At 40.8% G+C, this 18076-nt stretch overlaps 1 protein-coding gene across 1 annotated transcript in view; it reads left to right on the top strand.

Annotated features, from left to right (window-relative positions):
• The window catches only part of LOC311261684 (GDNF family receptor alpha-2-like), a 58747-nt gene extending 43292 nt beyond the window's left edge, over positions 1-15455 (top strand). The window contains exons 5-8 of the mRNA XM_084360529.1: positions 1888-2000; positions 2995-3135; positions 7307-7449; positions 11465-15455. Of these exons, the coding sequence (XP_084216655.1) occupies positions 1888-2000; positions 2995-3135; positions 7307-7449; positions 11465-11602 (535 nt within the window). The 3' untranslated portion in view covers positions 11603-15455. The remainder of the gene's footprint in view (positions 1-1887; positions 2001-2994; positions 3136-7306; positions 7450-11464) is intronic.
• Positions 15456-18076: the final 2621 nt, after the last annotated feature.

Raw genomic sequence — 18076 nt, 5'->3', positions numbered from 1 at the left:
GACTTTGTAAGAACAACATAGAAAAATTAACTGAAAAAAAAAGAAACACATCACCTTTCTCTGCAAAATCAAGGACAGGAATAAAAGCAGCCAAAAAAAGGCGGTATTAAAGGAACAGTCTGACATTTTTGGAAATCCCTTTACTGCAAAGAATTAGAACAGAAGATCAGTATCACTCTCATGTCTGTCTGTTAGAAATATAAAAATACACCCAGGAGAGGGTTAATTTAGTTTAGCATAAAGAATGGAAATCCAAGAAATACATTTCTTTATGCTGCATCTGTATGTTCCTTTACACCACATTTCCAATTTTATGTCAATAATAATAATAATAATATTTATTTGTATAGCACTTATCAAAACCAGTATTTCTAAGTGCTTCACAAAAATTCAAGTAGGTTAGCCTGAGGAAAGGATCATATTTTGGCTCAAAATACCTGCTTTGGTTGCCACAAACACGGCTGGAACTTGTTCTGAGGTCTCCTTAAAAATATCGAGTGGTGTCACGCTTAGAAAACTGCTGTCACTGGCTTGGCAGCCTTTTTGCCCTAGCTTAACTCCACTACCATCCCCTTCACCTCCCAATATGAGAATCAAGTCATAAGCATGTCATTTGAACATGATTTGACACGTATTGTTGAAATGTATGTTTTGTACAAATGTGCAGATTGCACAGACATTAACTGCCAACATTTCATTATGCCGATAGAGCTGCTGGAAATGATAGCTAGCCTGCATGGCTCTGTCCAAGCATTATTACAACTCACTAACTTATTAACACATGATATCAGAATCAGGCTAGCTGTTTCCCAGCGTTTCCAGTCTTCATGCTATGCTAAGCTAACCATCTCCTCGCTCCAGCTACATATCGTGCAGGCTATCGTTCTCTTCATAACCTCATGCAACAAAGCAAATAAAGGTATTTCCCAAAATGTTGAGCAGCTCCTTTAAGAGTGAGAAATCATTGCACGCACTCTGGCTGGCATCTGGATGCTGATTCGATTCTTTATGGCAATTAAAATGTGTGACAATTAATCTGACAATGTACTGAGTTGGCCAAAAAATTGCAACTAACTGTATACCAGCCAGAAAACACATTCAATCCAAATGCCCTGACTAAACTTTCTTTTTTTTTGGTGTGTGTGTGTGAGCAAGTTTTTGTGTGGGATGCTGGTTTATGTTCATTAAGGACAAAACAGCCTGAGGTATAGTACAGTACCTTTGAACTCAAGGCTGCAAGAAGTGGTCAGACCAGGTCAGAGGGAATGACTCATGGCAAAGAAACAGAGAGAGAGAGACAGAGCGAGAGCGTGTGTGTGCATTGGATTGTGATTCACTTAGTGGGCAGCTGTGATGTGAACAGTACAGACAGAGCAACTTTGCACACGCTACTCCCAATAAACCTACTTAAGTGGATTAGCAATGCCACCCTGGGGGACTCTACAGACTTAAAGCCCTTATCACAAACACACACCAAAACAAAACATACTATTTTTATCAGTTCTCTCAGTGTGTGGAGAAAGGGACTTGGGGATTCAGTTGAGATGTCCAGCCTGAGCATGGAAGCAACAATATCTCTCTCATCCCTACACAGATGCAGGACCGTTGTGTTTACATTGCATGGCGAAAAAGAGAGTGAATGGCTTGTTGGCACTGAGGCTTGAGTGAGACCTGGTTGCTATTCAGGACACCTGTTTTAGTGACCTGGAAACAGATGTTTCATACTTTCCCAGTTTGATTTAGGTCACAACAGGCAGCTGCTGTAGAGTAAAAATGGTGCCAAAAAATTAGGCCCATATTGCTTTGAATTTATGTATCTGTATTTTCATCTGTCACGTTCTTATGACTGAGCCCCTGCCTCTCTTTCTTTCTCTGTCTGTGCTGCAGGTCTAGGCTGGCTGATTACCTGGTGAACTGCTTGGTAACTCCCCATGCAGTGAGCACCTGCCCCAACCAAGACAATCACCAAGCCTGCTTGGCCTCCTACGCGAGGCTCATCGGTCAGTACAGCCAGTGCGGCAGGTTGAGTGTGTTTGTGAGAGAGAAAAAGACGGCAGGAGACAAACAGAGATGCACAATTTTTACCTCCAAATTGCCTCAATGTTTTTCTCTAATTTCAGATACATGGTGAGATAAAGTGTTATGATTATAGACAGTGTGACAGCACATTTTTATCGTGAGGAGCAGCGACAGGACTGAGACTCTCATTTAGCTCCCTTCTTGCCTCATATCTCCCCCAGCACGCCGGACATCAGCTCACCACTAGAAGTAATTTGGGAGTAGAGCCACAGAGGGAGCGTTTATTTAATTAAAACGCTTGATGACAATCTGTTTGCTCAAAGTAAATGTTGCTCGAACAATGTGCATTGACTGGTACATGCATATTTTTCAATCCCTGCCAACGTTTGATAACAGCACATTGATAATGTAGAGCTGGAATCACAGAGCTCAGAAAAGGGTTCCAAAGCACATTTACGTGAAATAACTTTTTTTTTCTGCATAGTGGCTGCCGGAGAGTCCATATTTCATATATCAGTCACTGCTTCCCCACCATGTGTCATAAATTGTGCAGGATGAAGTGATAATATGCCATGGTGCTTCCTGGATTTCTCTGGAAAATGCTGCACAAAGTGCATCTAACGCCCCTGACTCCAGTTGAAAGCACCGACACCGAGAGACATTTGAAAAGTAAAATGCGTTGCTACAGCAGTGCTATATTCAAACAGCACACACACACATGCACACTTCCGAAAGCACCTACTTTGCAAAATATTCATAACATAATGGCCTCTTTACATCTAAAATAAAGCATTACAGAAAGCCTCACCTTCCAATAAACTGAAACAGTGCAAACCCATTCCTATGACTAACATCTTGTCGTCCATTTTATATACTATTTGCGATAAATGTAGTCCATTATTGCCCATTAGTGACCTATAACTGTTTGTCCTAATGTGTGTATGTGTCTGTGTTTGTGCGTGGATGTCCTCACAGGGACAGAAATGACTCCCAACTACGTCGACAGCAGCTTCTCCAACTGGACCATCTCCCCGTGGTGCACCTGTAAGGGCAGCGGAAACCAAGAGGAGGAATGTTTGAGCTTCCTGCGGTACTTCACCGACAACACATGCCTAAGTGAGCCACCCTGACGCACGGATACTCTGCATGCATCTGAAATGTGTTTTGCAACTGATAGGGATCCAAAAGTCATGTAATATTGATAAGAGCACAAGCAATACGATGGAATAGTTACTCTTGCTGCCATGTAAGAGAAGAGTGAGCCACGAACTTTGATCTAATGCAACTTTAATGGTTTCATGTCAGATTCTGTTTTTCAACGTTGGAGAGCTCTCGAGGAGAGATGACTGTGGATGTGATGTTGTTGAGGACTGGATTGGGTTTGGGGCAAGGCATGCATGAATAATGACAGGTGGGGCTGGAGCAGTGAGCTAGATACTCCTCAGATATCAAGATATTTACGCTGCTGTAAGCTTTACATTTGTTTAAGTTACTTAAGTTACTTCCAAAATGTTATGAATTACATACATACTAGTACACATTACAAATTACACATACTAGTTACTATCATTTGCAAGTAATAAGGGCATGATACACTGGAAGAGAATAATATTGTTTCAAATATTACTAAAATGACATTATTAAAATATCATTGTTTACTAAAGCCTGGGATTAACCTGATCTCTATTGACTATAAAACCTTTTACTATCATTCAAAACTTGCAAAAGCTTCATGTTTTGTGTTCAGCTGCATTTAAAAAACAACTGAAAATGATGCCAAAAATTGACCCGAGCCGTAGGCAGCAACTTAAGAAAACAAACGCGGCCAACAACACCGGGCAGGGAAAATAGAAAATATGTCTCCTGTCGGAAAAAGTTATGTACTTGTATGTTTCACAACTTGGATTAATTTGATGAAAAGCCTTTTTGATGCTTCTGATCAGTAGACCCTTACGGACTAAAGGAATATAAATTGTAAAGGAATGGACACAAATTAGGACTTTGTGATCTCTTCAAAGGAAGGGATACACCATTTTTTTCTGTCTCTCTTGCCATGCCGGCAAAGGAGCATGAATTCTTTGGTTGTTCTTGTTTCCGTTAAATGAACTGAACTACTGAATTGTGGAGACTCTAACTGCTCTAACCATGTATAGCATGTCTCTATTGACAAAATGTAGAACATTCATATTGTCATGAGCCGCTTTGAGTGAGCTTAAAGAGGCTGCCAGCCACCTGCTGGGTCTTAGTTTCAGGTGGTAACGCACTACCGGACTTGAAACTGTAATAATATTACCGCAAATCCTATTAGAAACACGTTGTATTATTAAGTCAAATAATATCACTGAAATGCATTACTTTTGTGTTTTGTGTTACCCCCAATACTGATCCGGACTCAGTTAAGAGGCAGTCCTGTCTGCTCGTGAACACGCAGAGAGCTGGATCCTCCTGTTTACCGGCAATGGTGGAACAATGTGAGCTACCAGTTCTGGCGCTCCAGGGAACAGCTTAAACTCCCAAACATGGCAAGCAAAAAAAAAAAAAAAGAAGAAGAAGAAGAAGAAAGGAGAGAGAAGAAAAGAAAGGGGCGAAGAGAGCTGCCTTGAAAAATAGAAAAGAGTCGTGCAAGTGTGGCAGCTAAAACGACGACAACGCTTAGAGCAGCTTTTAAATATCAGAATAAAATTAATGTAATTTAATGGGGGATGTATTCATTTCATTATTATTATTATTATTATTATTATTAGCAAAAAGCTATAAATTATTTACTTTATTACGTTTTGCCACCAAAGAGTTGGAAGGATTAAGTGAATATATTTATGGATGGATGGAACTTCGTAATGACAATTTTTCTGCCTCATAGTTTGGTACCATTTATCCATGGACTCCCCCTTTCCCACTGATTAAGTTGGAATTAAATATTCTCAGTTTCGCAGAAACTAGTCATTTCTTATCATTTCTCATCCCTCCTTTGGGCAAGATCTGCCCAGACTTTAATACAAAAGAAACCATTTGCATGTCATTTTCACATTCAATCTGAGGGAGTTAAAGGGCTTATCCCTGAAGGGAGAAAAATGTCATGAAAAGGAACAGATCTAGCACAAATGAAATAATAGCAGAGGCTAAAATACATATCATCTGTACATCTAATGCATAACGCACAGGGCGCAGCATGACAGAGTGGTTACCTCAAACATTATGCTTTTTTCACTGAGGAGTAAAGTACAGAGAGCTTCTTCCTGGCCATGGCGGAGCGAGCAGTGTCATCAGTGCTACAAGACAGCATTGCCTTTAACATGTTCCATTGTGTGGATAATGCTTTGAGACCATTTCAATAGATTGCTGGGGTACCGTTTTAGCTGAGTGTGCAGGATGAGGGATGAGGCTGGGAGCTGAGGAGGCGTCTTGAAAAATAACACAAAATGCAGCATCTCCTCTCTGCAGTCAAGGGGAACAGGCGATAAACTTCGACACACCAGAGAGGAGAATATACACAAAAATACACTCGCTATACAGTACTATACATATACACAGACAGATGATCTTTAAGCTCCATGACCCACATCAACCCCGCGATCTCATCCCTATCCTTCCATTTTCCCCCTCTCTCTCTCTGTTTCTGCAGGGTAAGTCCTTTGTCACATTGATTGACAAACCAAAGTACATTGCATGTGAAAAGGCAAATAATTTATGATCCACACTCTCTCCTTACAAGAGCAAATGAACAGAAGAATAGTTACAATATTTATTCAAGTATGTGTGGAGGTTCCTCTTGCGCTCTCCCTCTTATCTCTTACCCCATCTGTCCCTGCAGGTAGGGCAATACATGCCATGCCCAGGGGTTAAAGGAAAACTTATCCGGAGTCATTAAAACATTGAATCGCTATTGGCACTGAGCTTAATCACTCAGCGGAACATTTGGGTGCAGTAAAACATCCTGCGTGGAAGCCCTCCAGCCAACCAGTTTGATTTATGACTTTATTCCTACATCTCACAGCATCTGTAGGGGGATCGCTAGCTGTAGCCGACCCCGACAAACAGATGCGTAACATCACATGTCTCAGCAGTACTTCACTAGCTCTTCACTGCTAGCATTAAAGTTGTTCGGCTTCACTGGTGAGCTCTGGTCCCTCTCTGTGCTTTTATTTTCCTGCAGCTGCCCAGAATCAGGACAGAATGAGAGACGTGAATGCTGCCTCTGTATGTGTTAAGCGTGCAGGTGTATGCGTGTGCCTCTGTGAGCAGTAGTATGCTCGTGTTCAACAATGTGTAGGTGGACAGAGGACATGACAGACAAGTCTAAGGGCCCATGCATCGGGAGTACTAAGGACTGTGTGTGTTCCACAACTATCCTATTTGTCCTCCGGGTGGTGATGGGGAAATGCCAGTTCTCCTTTGTTTGGGAATGTTTTGAATTTGATCAGTCACATAAATCTATTCAAAGTCATCTCTGCATGCTGACCTTATAATGGAGGTGGTTGCCAAGCAATTACATGCCTTGCCTTCTCTCTGGCTGAACAAAGAGAAACAAGCCCCGTGTTTTAAACGGATGAGCAGTGAAAAGGTACTCAGCCCCTATTTTACCATATCTAGCTGAAAAGCTGACTGAACATGGATTTATCACATTTTTGCAGAGGCTCACACATGCACTTAGACACAAAATTACGCACATGCGTGCGGTGCATCTGCACACGGACACACAGGCACTCATGTGCATTCGCAGGCGGCCGCTCCCCCCGTTTGAGCTGATTGATTTGCTTCTTTTAAAAGATTCCATTTGTGAGTGTGCAAACAAATTGGGGTTCATCATCTCAAGTGCTACTATTTGGTCAGCTTGTTGAGAACGGCTGTAGCAACATGAAAGGGTTTTTGTAATGAGCCGAGGACGTGAACCGAAGTTGTTTGTATTTGATAAATGTGTCCATTGTGTCTCCACAGGATTCCTTATGGAAGGATAATTACAAGCTAAATTGATAGCAACACATGTTAGGAATATAAATCAGCTTAGAATATAAAACATAGAATTTCTGCAAGACAGTAGAGTCATCCCCTGAGACAGATTCTACAAACAACCCTCTGATTTGTTTTTGATCAGTTTGGCGTACAACTGACGAAGCAAATACACTGGCTCTCATACTCTTCTTACTCTATCCCTTCCCAGTCAAACTCCCTCGATAGCCAAAGATTGGGCAGGGGTCCAAGAAGTTGACTTAGAGCTGTCTGTCTGCGAGCTGGCTCCCTGCTGTGACGGCAGTCAAAAACAAATGACTTTATATCTCCGTCCCTGCAGGAAATGCCATACAGGCCTTCGGTTACGGGATTGACAACGTGCAGAACAAAAGTGTGTCTGTCCCAGCCCCCTCAGTGACGACGAAGATGGGGTCAGATTGGTCAACGGCCACCTCGGAACCGCCCTTTGTCACCATCCCAAAGGTAATAAGATTGCATCGATTTGGGTATTACAAATGTAAAATGTCATGAAGAGTCATTATTTACTGCCGGCTTGTCAATCAGGAAGGCTTTCTGATTCATATGTAGGCTGCCTCATTGTGTGAAATGGAATGAAACAGAAACGAGTTGTTGTCGTTGCTGCACAAATACACCCCTGCATACACAAATCCATATGTTTTCAATAGTTCCCAGCAACTTCTTTGCATAAATTTGTCAAAGTGGACCTATTACAAGACGAACCACAAAAACACTCCTCCTCTCTGCTTCCATGAAAGGAGGATTTTGTGTGCAGAGGCAAAATCATGGAGCTCAACACACTGCGCCATTCACATTCACATCACATTCAATCTCTATGCTTGTTAAAGCAATTGGCACATCAGAACCGACGCTTTATGATAAGACAGTTTATGCTACACCCAAGATGATGACATTTGGTTGAAATATTATATTTCTCTCTCACACAATGAAATAGTGAAAGAAATGGGAGGTGGGGGGTTTAATCTGGATTAGAGGTTCTAAAATACTGGCCCAGGGCCTGTTCTCTGCTGAATGCCGTCTACTCTGAAGACTGCAGTCAACTCGGCAATAACTGAGTTCACAGTCAGGAGCAGAAAAACATCAGTCTTTGCTGTGCTGCACGAATGCACGTGTGTTTGTCTTTTAATAGAACTGTACTTCATTTTCTTCTTCAAATAAAATGCGAAAATGACAGAAGCACGTTGTCCGCCAAAGACTCCCTCCCTCTGTCTGTCTCTGTTGAACAGGGGCAGAAATATTTCACTGCACTTTGGGCCAAATGGAGGTTTTTCTTTCCTTTCTTTTTTTTTTTATCTAGCTCTTGAGTTTGATTAGTTTTCACCATGAAATATTGTCCTCTTTTACAGATGTGTTTTAGATGTGCAGTGCAGCCTTCTGGTGTAAGACTAATGATGTTTTTCACCTTTGCAGGAGACCTAGTTACCAAGCCCGGCTGCATCAGACACTGACTGTGTAAAACTGTACTTCAACCGTCTGCAGCTGTTGCTCCTGTTTATGTTATTGTTAATGTCACATTTCAGCAACTATTACAGATATACACAAAATCCGAGCGGCGTGCAGTGTTTATGAATGCAAATTTGCGCGCTGAATGAATGACTCCCATTAAGACATCTATTTTGAGTAATTTCGGGGGCTTTCACAGCCATTAAATGGTCACACTGCACCCGAGTCATGCAGTATTGTCCTTTACGCAGAACCCCTCATTGTTGTGAAGACAGCAAATTAAAACTTTAAAAATGTAGCGAAGAGGAGAATTAATGAACAAGCACCTCCGATAACAATAACAGCGTGCATATGGGAAAGGTGTTGGAGAGAGGGGACGGCGAGGAGGGAATGGATTGTGGAATTGCTCTCTCCAAAGGTTCTGTGTGTGTATGTCAGTATTGATGCACCGCTCTGTGCCTGTCTCACTGCAGCATGGTGTTTAATTTATTGTAAAAATGGTAATTAGGAAACAATAAGACGTGTGATTACTCAAGCAGGAAGTTTATAATTAGAGAGGGAGCTGGTAGGGACATTTTGGGCGGCCCTGCGTTCTCAGACAACTATGCCTGGCAATTAAAACTTGTCAAACTTCCCTGGCAGATAAATTGGGGGAGTGTTGTTATGGTATGAGTCCTCTTGGCAGAAGACTGACTGTCCAAGGCTGTAAATCTTACGCTGGCCAGCGTGGCCCCCCTTTAGTACCACACACACATGCTTCCACGCACGTGTACAAACAGTCTAACAGAATACATTAGATTTCTGACGGATGGTTGGACGTCAAACGACCCATAATGTGAAGCGCAGCTGGAGATGAGTGAGTACAGGAGAATCTGCGGTCTGTGACTAAGCCTGTTCATGTCAGTCATCCTGCTCTCTTATGGCGTATAGAATATTTTCCAGCTAATTTAGATGCATAATTATTCAAAATGTCACCGCCAGTGGTTGTGGGCTTTATCCCATGCTCAGTGAGTAAACATGTGGGCTGAAGCTTGGTCCTTGGAGCCTTGTAAGTCAGTCGGGTAGCCATCACAAGCCATCGCTTTGTTTACATGGAGAAAAACAATAGCTATTCACATACATTAACATTCAGTATAGCTTGACAAAGGAAATCGTAAACTCCCAGTGTATCTCTTTGCTATATTCCCAAGGTTGGTGAGGGTCTCACAGATAAGATGGATTTTGTGTGACTCATAATTGCTGTCCTGATTTGAATCCTAATGTCCTCACTTAACAGATCCCCCAACAAGGAACTGTTTGAGTTCAACTGTTAATGTTTAATTTCCAATGTAATATAAACCAACTTCTGTATGTTCGTATCAACAGTTTAAATAAAAGCTTGTGATATTTTCCATCCCGTGCGTGTGAGTAAACGAGTGCGTGCTGTGACATTGTCTGTATTCCGTCACGGTGCACGCGCGCTTGTACGCATGTGTTTGCGCTTCTCGCCGTGTGTTTATGCGCGTGTGTACCTTCTCATGAGCTTGAGTGTGTGTGTGGATATTGGCTGCAGCCAGAGATCTGGACTCATGTCAACAGGCTGCTGCCACACATCACTGCCCTTGCTAATTAATTGGCTTTTAGTCGCGGATGTGTTTGGTGCATTGTCAAGCTACCCATAGCTTTCCCCACCCCCCTCTCTTTTTTTGGCAACTGTCATTTAACCATCTCTGTGTAGAGCGCAGAGAATGCACATGCCCAGGTAGTGTGATAAATGCAGCTATTTTTGTTACCCCTCCTTCCTTTTTCCCTTTGGAGCAAAAGAAAAAATGCCTGTCCTGTTAATATAATTCAACACTTTCTGTTTCATTATTTATTTTCTCGTTCATACGTTGCCCTGTTCAGTTGGAAGATGAGGTGCTGGTAGATAACATCTGAGTAGATGTTTTTTTTTTTTTCTGTGTACAGGGAAATGGACCAAAGTGCAATCTCTGCAAAGGTTACATTGGTGAAGATGAGTTGAGGGGATGGTGGTGGTGGTAGGAGGAGGAGGAGGAGGGGGTGGTGGAGGAGGAGAAAATGTTTCATGTTCCTTATGATGTGGCTCTGTATTGCTGTGCTGGACTGAAAATGGTGCCTCCGCAAATTGAGCGAGACTACTTTAACTTGCAGGCAAATGGTTCTGCTTTGTGTTACAAGAATCCCAGAAAATTGAAAAAGTATTCGAAATGCTAACAATTTTATGGAAAAGCACATAATAAGGCCATTGTAGTGTGGGTATAACAGAGGAGCTCTAGAGGCCACGGAGTTTAATATCTGCGCTGATATGTTCCCGCTGCTCTCTGCCATTATGAGTGGTAAACATGCACCGCTTTCTCTCAGTATGCACACTGTACATATGTTTATTTCCTATTGTGCACAAGAATAAACATTGTGCCGGTTTGATTGTGCACAGTCAAGCTGCATACAAGGGGTCTAGCAAGTGTTTTGTTCGGCGTCTACTCACTGTAATTTATGCCTTATAAAATATTGAAAGAAATCCACAGCTGCTGTTGGCTTCTGTAGTGTGTGTTTGGCTGCGTAGCATGTTTTCCTTGTAAATAAAGTCTGTAATGATAGCTTTAAAAACTGTTTAGAGACTTGCTGGCACAACCTAAAAGAGTGGGAAAAAAAGGAAAAAGTCCTCACAAGTAGCTTTCCTTTGTTGCCAACTTGTTTAAGAAGCAGAGAGCATACTAAGCAGCATGGGCTTGAAATATACTTCACATATCAAAACATTTGGTGGATCAAACACTTAATGTCGGAGCCAGAGTGGGTCTTCCATGGTTACATGTCATTTCTCACTCTTACTCCGACTCTGTGACTCTTGCTGTCTCCTCAGCTCGGCTCTGATACTGTCCAGCCTCACCTTCCTCCCGTCCCCTGTTTCTCTTTCCCCTCATCAAATGCCAGAACAAGAAAGCAGCACGAGTGACTGAGCCATGTCTAACCTTTACACGTCTCTCTTTCCCCCCTGTGTGTCTCTCTATCTGCCTAGTATCCTGAACCAAGAGACGGTGGCCTGGGCGAAACCCGGGGCCTGCCAGAGGATCACTCTGCCTGTCTGTGTGCCAACGTCTGGGCTCTGGTTCCCGGCCTGGCTTTGGCTCTGGTCCTGGCCCAGCATGCCTTATAGAAGCGCCAGGAGGAGAAAAAAGAGGTCATCCACCCACAAGCTGATCCCAAAAGCAGAAGGTGTTATTTCTGAGACTGATATTAAGAAGGCTGAATCTCTGGGCAGTCGACATGAATGGCATTTGTGAAAGAAGAAAAAAAACAAAAAGAAGAAGGTGGTGGAAAATATTGAAATTTTACAATTGTGAATTTGTTGTTCATTTGATGAATTGTTAGGGACGGACCAAAACTGTGATGAAGCACACGGCGTTCAAAAGGACCCTTGATAGGAGAGGCCGCGAAGGCTGTTCTCTGGGAACGACTCTCTCCCTCCGACTGAGACACAAAAAAACCTGGAGGACTGAAGCCGATCACGTCAGAGACTTCTGCACAATTGTCACAGGGAGGGAGGGAATGAGCAACATAATTAAAAGAAGACAGGATTGACAGTAAAGAAATTGTTGCAGAGAGAAAAAGGAATGAGCACGGGGTAAATTGGGTAGAGTGAGAGCGAACAGAGAGAGAGAGAGAGAGAGAGAGAGAAAGAGACATATTTCTGCTATCAGTCACACTTTTTTTTTTTGTCTTGAATTGGTTCTCGACTTAATCTTCTCTTGGATGAGCAGACCACAAATTTCGGGGCGGGGATGGGGGGGATGATTACATTCTGTCTCTTCAACACAAGTGTAAACTCTAAACTGTAAAGCCTACTCAGTGTTCTAAGTGTTGGTATAGTATCCGTGACCATAATCAATCTACCGTACTGCTCTTTCATTTGGGTGCTACCTTAAACTTTTTTCAGTGGTCAGAGAAAACAACTAAAGGCGGCGATGTTACCAGTTTATGGTTCTTTGGTCATTTGAGATGTTGTTGTTGATGACTGTGGGTGTACGCCATACGTCCACCTGCACATGTGTATATTTCTGTCTCTATGTATATAAACAACACTTTTCTTTCATTCAGCCGAATGATATCCCCAGTACCTTGAATGGACATTACTGTACGCTAAGATGACTCTGTATTGATTATTGGTACTAATGGAAGGCCTTCATTATCTGCGTTTATATTTGTCTATAAAGGTTTGATCACAAAGAATGTATACAGGGATGAGATTAAACGAGCTCAAACTGCTTGGAAAGCCATAACCTGTGTGTGAGTATCATACTGTGTTCACTGAGTGTGTGTGTGGACAATTATTGCGACGTGTGTGTGTGTGTGCGCGCGCGCCGCTGTGTTTACACACAGGAGAAAAGTAGCTTATAAGGTGCAGTTTAAATTGCCAGTGTGGGAGTTCACTCTGCCCCCTCAGAGAGCAGAGGTTATGATGCATGGTGTAATTAACGGCTGGGTTTTTTGAGAGTAAGGGCAGCCACCAGTTTTGGAGAGTGCATGTCCCGGCCTTTTAACTCTGCTTTTCTTCTTTTCGTAGAATATGTTGAAAGGTCTCATATTGTAGAGTCCAAAAACATCCTTAATTTGCATACATAGTATATGACCATGTCTATTTACCTGAAAATATTTTGTTCAATAAAATCTGAACCTGTCCTTTAAAAAGTTAACCCTTTGTCCAGAGTTTATATCAAGGGGACCTCAAAGCAAGGCAGCTGTTCAAGAGTTTGACATTTTAGAAAATACACGATGGGGTCTCTTCCTAAGAATCAGATGAGAAGATGAATTGATTCCCTTCTCATATTTGTAGGCTAAATATAAATCTACTGACAGCATTTGGTTAGCTTAGCATAAAGACTGAAAACAAGGGGCAACAGCTAGCATGACTCTGTCCGAAGGTAACAAAATCTGCCCAGCAGCAACTCTGAAGCTGACTAATAGAGAGGCGAAGTCCCACCCCCTTCATACACTATGGGACCTTATTTCATTAAAAAAACATTTTTTTAAATTGTACTGTAGTCAATGAGGAGAGACAGATATATTTTTGATCATGTTTGATTTGTGCCGTAAATCACACATATGGTGTTTGTTAATTTCAAAGACAATTTTGCAAGTCAAGAAAGTCACAGTTTGTCAAAAATAAAGTTAAACACCAATTAGTCTTATGTAAACCCGCTCAGTGAACTACATCCTCTCACCCATTCTGCATTACTAACTTCAACATGGCCGCCACCAAGGCACAGAAAGAAAAAGGTGAAAATTGCAATAAATCTGTCCATATTGACAACTGCAGTTATGTGTAGGGAGAGTTCATCAGTTCTGTGAGCTGCTGATATTCAGGACCAATTCTGGTTTACTTTCTCAAAAAGATTATCTTTTAAATTGACAAATGTCATATGTGTCTTTCATGGCACAATTCAAACGGAATAAAGAAATGATTTGTCGCGTTCCATTCACTACCACACATATTTTTTCCTGAAATAAGGTCCCATGGTAATTCACCATTCACTACATGTATCCGCATTTGTGTCATAAATCACTTCCTGTCCTCCGTCTGCAGTTTTTGCGCCATAGCTACAGAAACATGTGACATAATAGAAAAACAAGCTATTAGTATGTCATGTCCTGCTTGTTGAGTCCTTACTCAAAGTGAGGTGTAAAAGGAAGGAAGACAATTTTAAAAATTCTTTACTGTCGTGGCTTTATCATAAAAAGGGCAATCATTAAAAAAGAGTTTCCACCATCAAACAGACAACACCATGAGGCCCGGGGCCACAGCCAAGAGGACCCAGATGTTTTTGTAATCTATTTTTTCTGTAAAGGCTTCCCCCTTCTTGACAGTATTTGGGTTATTAATCTATTTTGTATGCTGTAAGCATGTCAACATCTCTTGTGTTTTTATGCTTCATTAACTTGAATTTGTTTCACCTGATATGTCATCATGTGGGTCATGTGATGCCTCCCATTGGCCACTTGGTTTTGTTTGTGTGGAGCCCAGGAGAAGACCTGATGGTCGAGGCATGTTGGCTTTTTTTTTTTATTATGATTTAGCCACAACAATAAATGCTTTTTATTATTATATATTATATATGCCTGGATTGCCTTTGGAATTGACCTTTTCTCCCATTTTCCAAGAGCACACAACACAATTTTTGGCCTACATTGTGTTAAATAGAGCAACCAGTCATCTTCTCTTTCTTCTGTAAAAGTGATATGTTTGGATTTAATGGAGGGGACTAATTACCTTGAGCTCACAGACATGAGAGTGGTATCAATCATCCATCTACATCCTTTCAAAAAGCGGTGGTTTTATACAGACTTTGGACAAAAGGTACTTTTTTCAGGATTTCAGGTTTTTTCAAGCACTTTCAATACTAAAAAGGCCCCATGTGTGCACATGTGTGACTCCTTTGTAAGAAATGAGGGGCAGACTAAAAGAGTCACATCCTCTGCAGCACTAGATATAAATAAATAGATATAAGTCAGAAACAGGGACACAGAAAAGCAATTTTGGATGATACCCCCTTGAGTTGACTGGTGATTTTGTTAGGAAAAGATCTCATCATGGCCGGTATGGACAGCAACTCTAATCTATGGACATGTTACTGTCATATTGAAAAACATGCTTCATTCTTCTCTTTAATCTGATCACATTTCAGCCCTCAGGCCCTCTTCAAGTTCAACAACCATACTTAGTCGCAGGCACTGATATTGTATATAGGCTACACCCTAATGGCACATGTGATGGTGATTAGACAATCATCCTCCAGCACAATGGAACAATCAGGAGGCCTTCAGTGTTTGTTCCCACCCTAGTGGTTGAGGATGATCATGATCTTAAAGAAGGCCTGAGGGCCAAAACGTTGTCGGATTAAAAAGAAAAATGCATACAGAGCCAGTGTGTGCAACACTTTTTTTCTCTACTTTTGAGTGTACTTGCAGTCCTTGGTGTATGTTACTTTCCTATTAAATAGTAAAAATCTTAACCTAGTCTCCAGTGGGCAACTTTCACTATTTTCTTCATCCAATCAGCTGCGGCTATCACTGAGAGGACTTATGCATGCTATTTGTTCTGTACAATAGTAATAGTAATAATATACTAGCAAACAAGAACAGGCAGACTAAATCATTTTGGACCTATATTTTAAACAATATATCATTATGTTTATACTCTAGAATGTTATTTTACCCATGATTTATTACTTCTTCTTTTTAAAACATACACCCTCACACATGTGCTGAACTTTCTTGGGGATGTTTGCACATGAAAAATGCATTTCTGTATGTTTTTGCATACATATTTTCTTCCCTACAGAGAATGAAGGTTGACCATTGCTGATACACAATTAGTGTCTCCACCAAAATGTTTATGCCTTCAGGCGGCACATACAAGTATAGTGTTGTGCCACATAAATGCATGCTACTGAACCAAACGTCTCTATGTTACCCGCTGATTTAGAAAAAAAGGTTTACAATCTGTCACAGGAACAGATGTCAAAGTAAACGCTGCTCAATATGTTATCGTTAACTGTGGTTGCACTATATACAGAGTGGCCAGGTCTGGCAGAAATTACAGCGATTTTCTAAACTGGTGGGTTTACTGCTCTGGGCCTCTGAGAATATAACATGTCAAACATTTGAATATGATTTGTATAGTTTTTCACCGTGAGCTCCACATTCAGCACATTTGAACAGTGACACTGTGTTTGATGTTTTGGCTCAGTCATCTTGTTATCATTTTGGATGTTAAAATATATGATGACTGCGAGGTAAAAGGTACAGACAGTTCCATTTCAGGGATTCTTCACCAGTCTTATAACTAATAATTACACATCACTCATCATTTCAACCTCCAAAAGTATTTTCAAAGATAAAATAATGCAGAATACATTAGCAATTTGTGCTTGCTGTCTACAACCTGCACACATCTCAAGCATTTTTAAAATCAAATATTGTTTCTGGCAGCGCAGCAGCGCTTTTGAATTATAATGCACCTCTTTAAAAGTTTACAAGCTGCTCTCAATTACCCTCAAGGCATGATTTTGAGATATGGCTGCTTAAGTTAAAAGAAAAATAGGAAATAGGTCTTGTGTGCAAAACAGTTATATGCAGTGGTGGAAAAAGCAACAAAAATGTAAAGTTACATTACTGAAATATTACTCAATTACAAGTAAAACTACTGTTAAGTACGGGTGGTGCTGATAACCGATATCAACAATAACCCTTTATATTCAAAGAATGAAATATTCATATTGTGCTAAAAATATAAAATTATAAAATGTTTCTTTCTGTTACAGTAGGTGGCTGTAATGCACCTCAACACACGTTGCCAACTGCCACACAGAAACAGTTAACTGTTAGCTCGCTAGTGTGTGGCCTGGATCTCATTGAAATACATCTGCTGCATCTGCTGCAAAATCCTGTCGAAATGACAGATGACAGATTTGTGGTTATGTAGACTTGAATTTTATTCATTTGACGAAAAACACAATAAACAAAGTTGAAATGAATTTGACAGAGGGCCCTTTTTTCAAATTTTCACAATTTTTTTACAACTGGTCTACATTCCCAAAATGTCAGTACCTGACGGGTTGGGAATGAGATTCAAAAAAGTACAAAGTAATCTTCTCAAACATTAATAAGTATTAATTACGTTTTAACTGCTGATGTTGCATTATAATGCATTATCAATAGCAAGCATTCAATCAAAGAGGGTTCTGTTTCTCCAAATCTTCTAAACTACTCCCAACTCCTGCACTGTCCTGCTCAGTGGTTGTGGTCACCTCTCCAAACCTGGGCCTGCTGCACAGTTTTTATCTGCTTTGGGGTTTTGTCCATATGTCAGGTTTTCATTGGCCCATTTGTGATCGGGTAGAATTATTGACTACAAAAATGCAGATGAAAGGTTTAGATATGAATCCTAATTGTACTCAGTACTCAATAATGATGTCAAAAGTAACTAAGTAACTAAATGCACACTAAAAGCAACATTGTGTAGAAACTGACACTTTGTTTCTGAGTGCAGCACCACTGTCATAAATACAAATCCCAGGTGTTTAACAATTTGTAAGACCTAATGTAGGTGCTAACTACAAACAAAACCCTTTACGTCACCTCTTCATGTGTTATGTGTTGAAAACTTGTATGTAAAGCTGTGATCCTACCCTCTCACTCAAGTTACATAGTGCAGAAACAAGTGATAGGAGGGTGGAGTGGCTGTGACAGGGACACCATTCACCCTATTACAGGACACTGTATTATCACAATGATTCTGAAGCTGCTATTAAGGTAAAACGTCACATAATGTTGCTTTAAGTAAGTAAAGTAAAATTTTGAAAGAAAAATTACAGACCTGAAAAAATACATAATTATAAATAATAATAAAGTACAAGTACCCCAAAAATGACTTAATTACAGTAATTTGACTTGCTGTAATTAGTAACTTCCACCCCAGTTGAATGTAAACATTTCTATCTAACCATCTATCTAAAACACATCAACCACATCAACAGCATCAGCCAGGTTTGGTGTTTAAGAATCAAAAAGCATCTGACATCAACATTAAACAATTTCAGAGGAAGAAATCCATCAAAGATGAAGCAGAGCT

The sequence above is a fragment of the Pagrus pagrus genome (assembly GCF_965226575.1).
Source record: "Pagrus pagrus genome assembly, chromosome: 8".
NCBI classification, from domain to species: domain Eukaryota; kingdom Metazoa; phylum Chordata; class Actinopteri; order Spariformes; family Sparidae; genus Pagrus; species Pagrus pagrus.
This window is presented reverse-complemented; position numbering and strand designations above follow the sequence as displayed.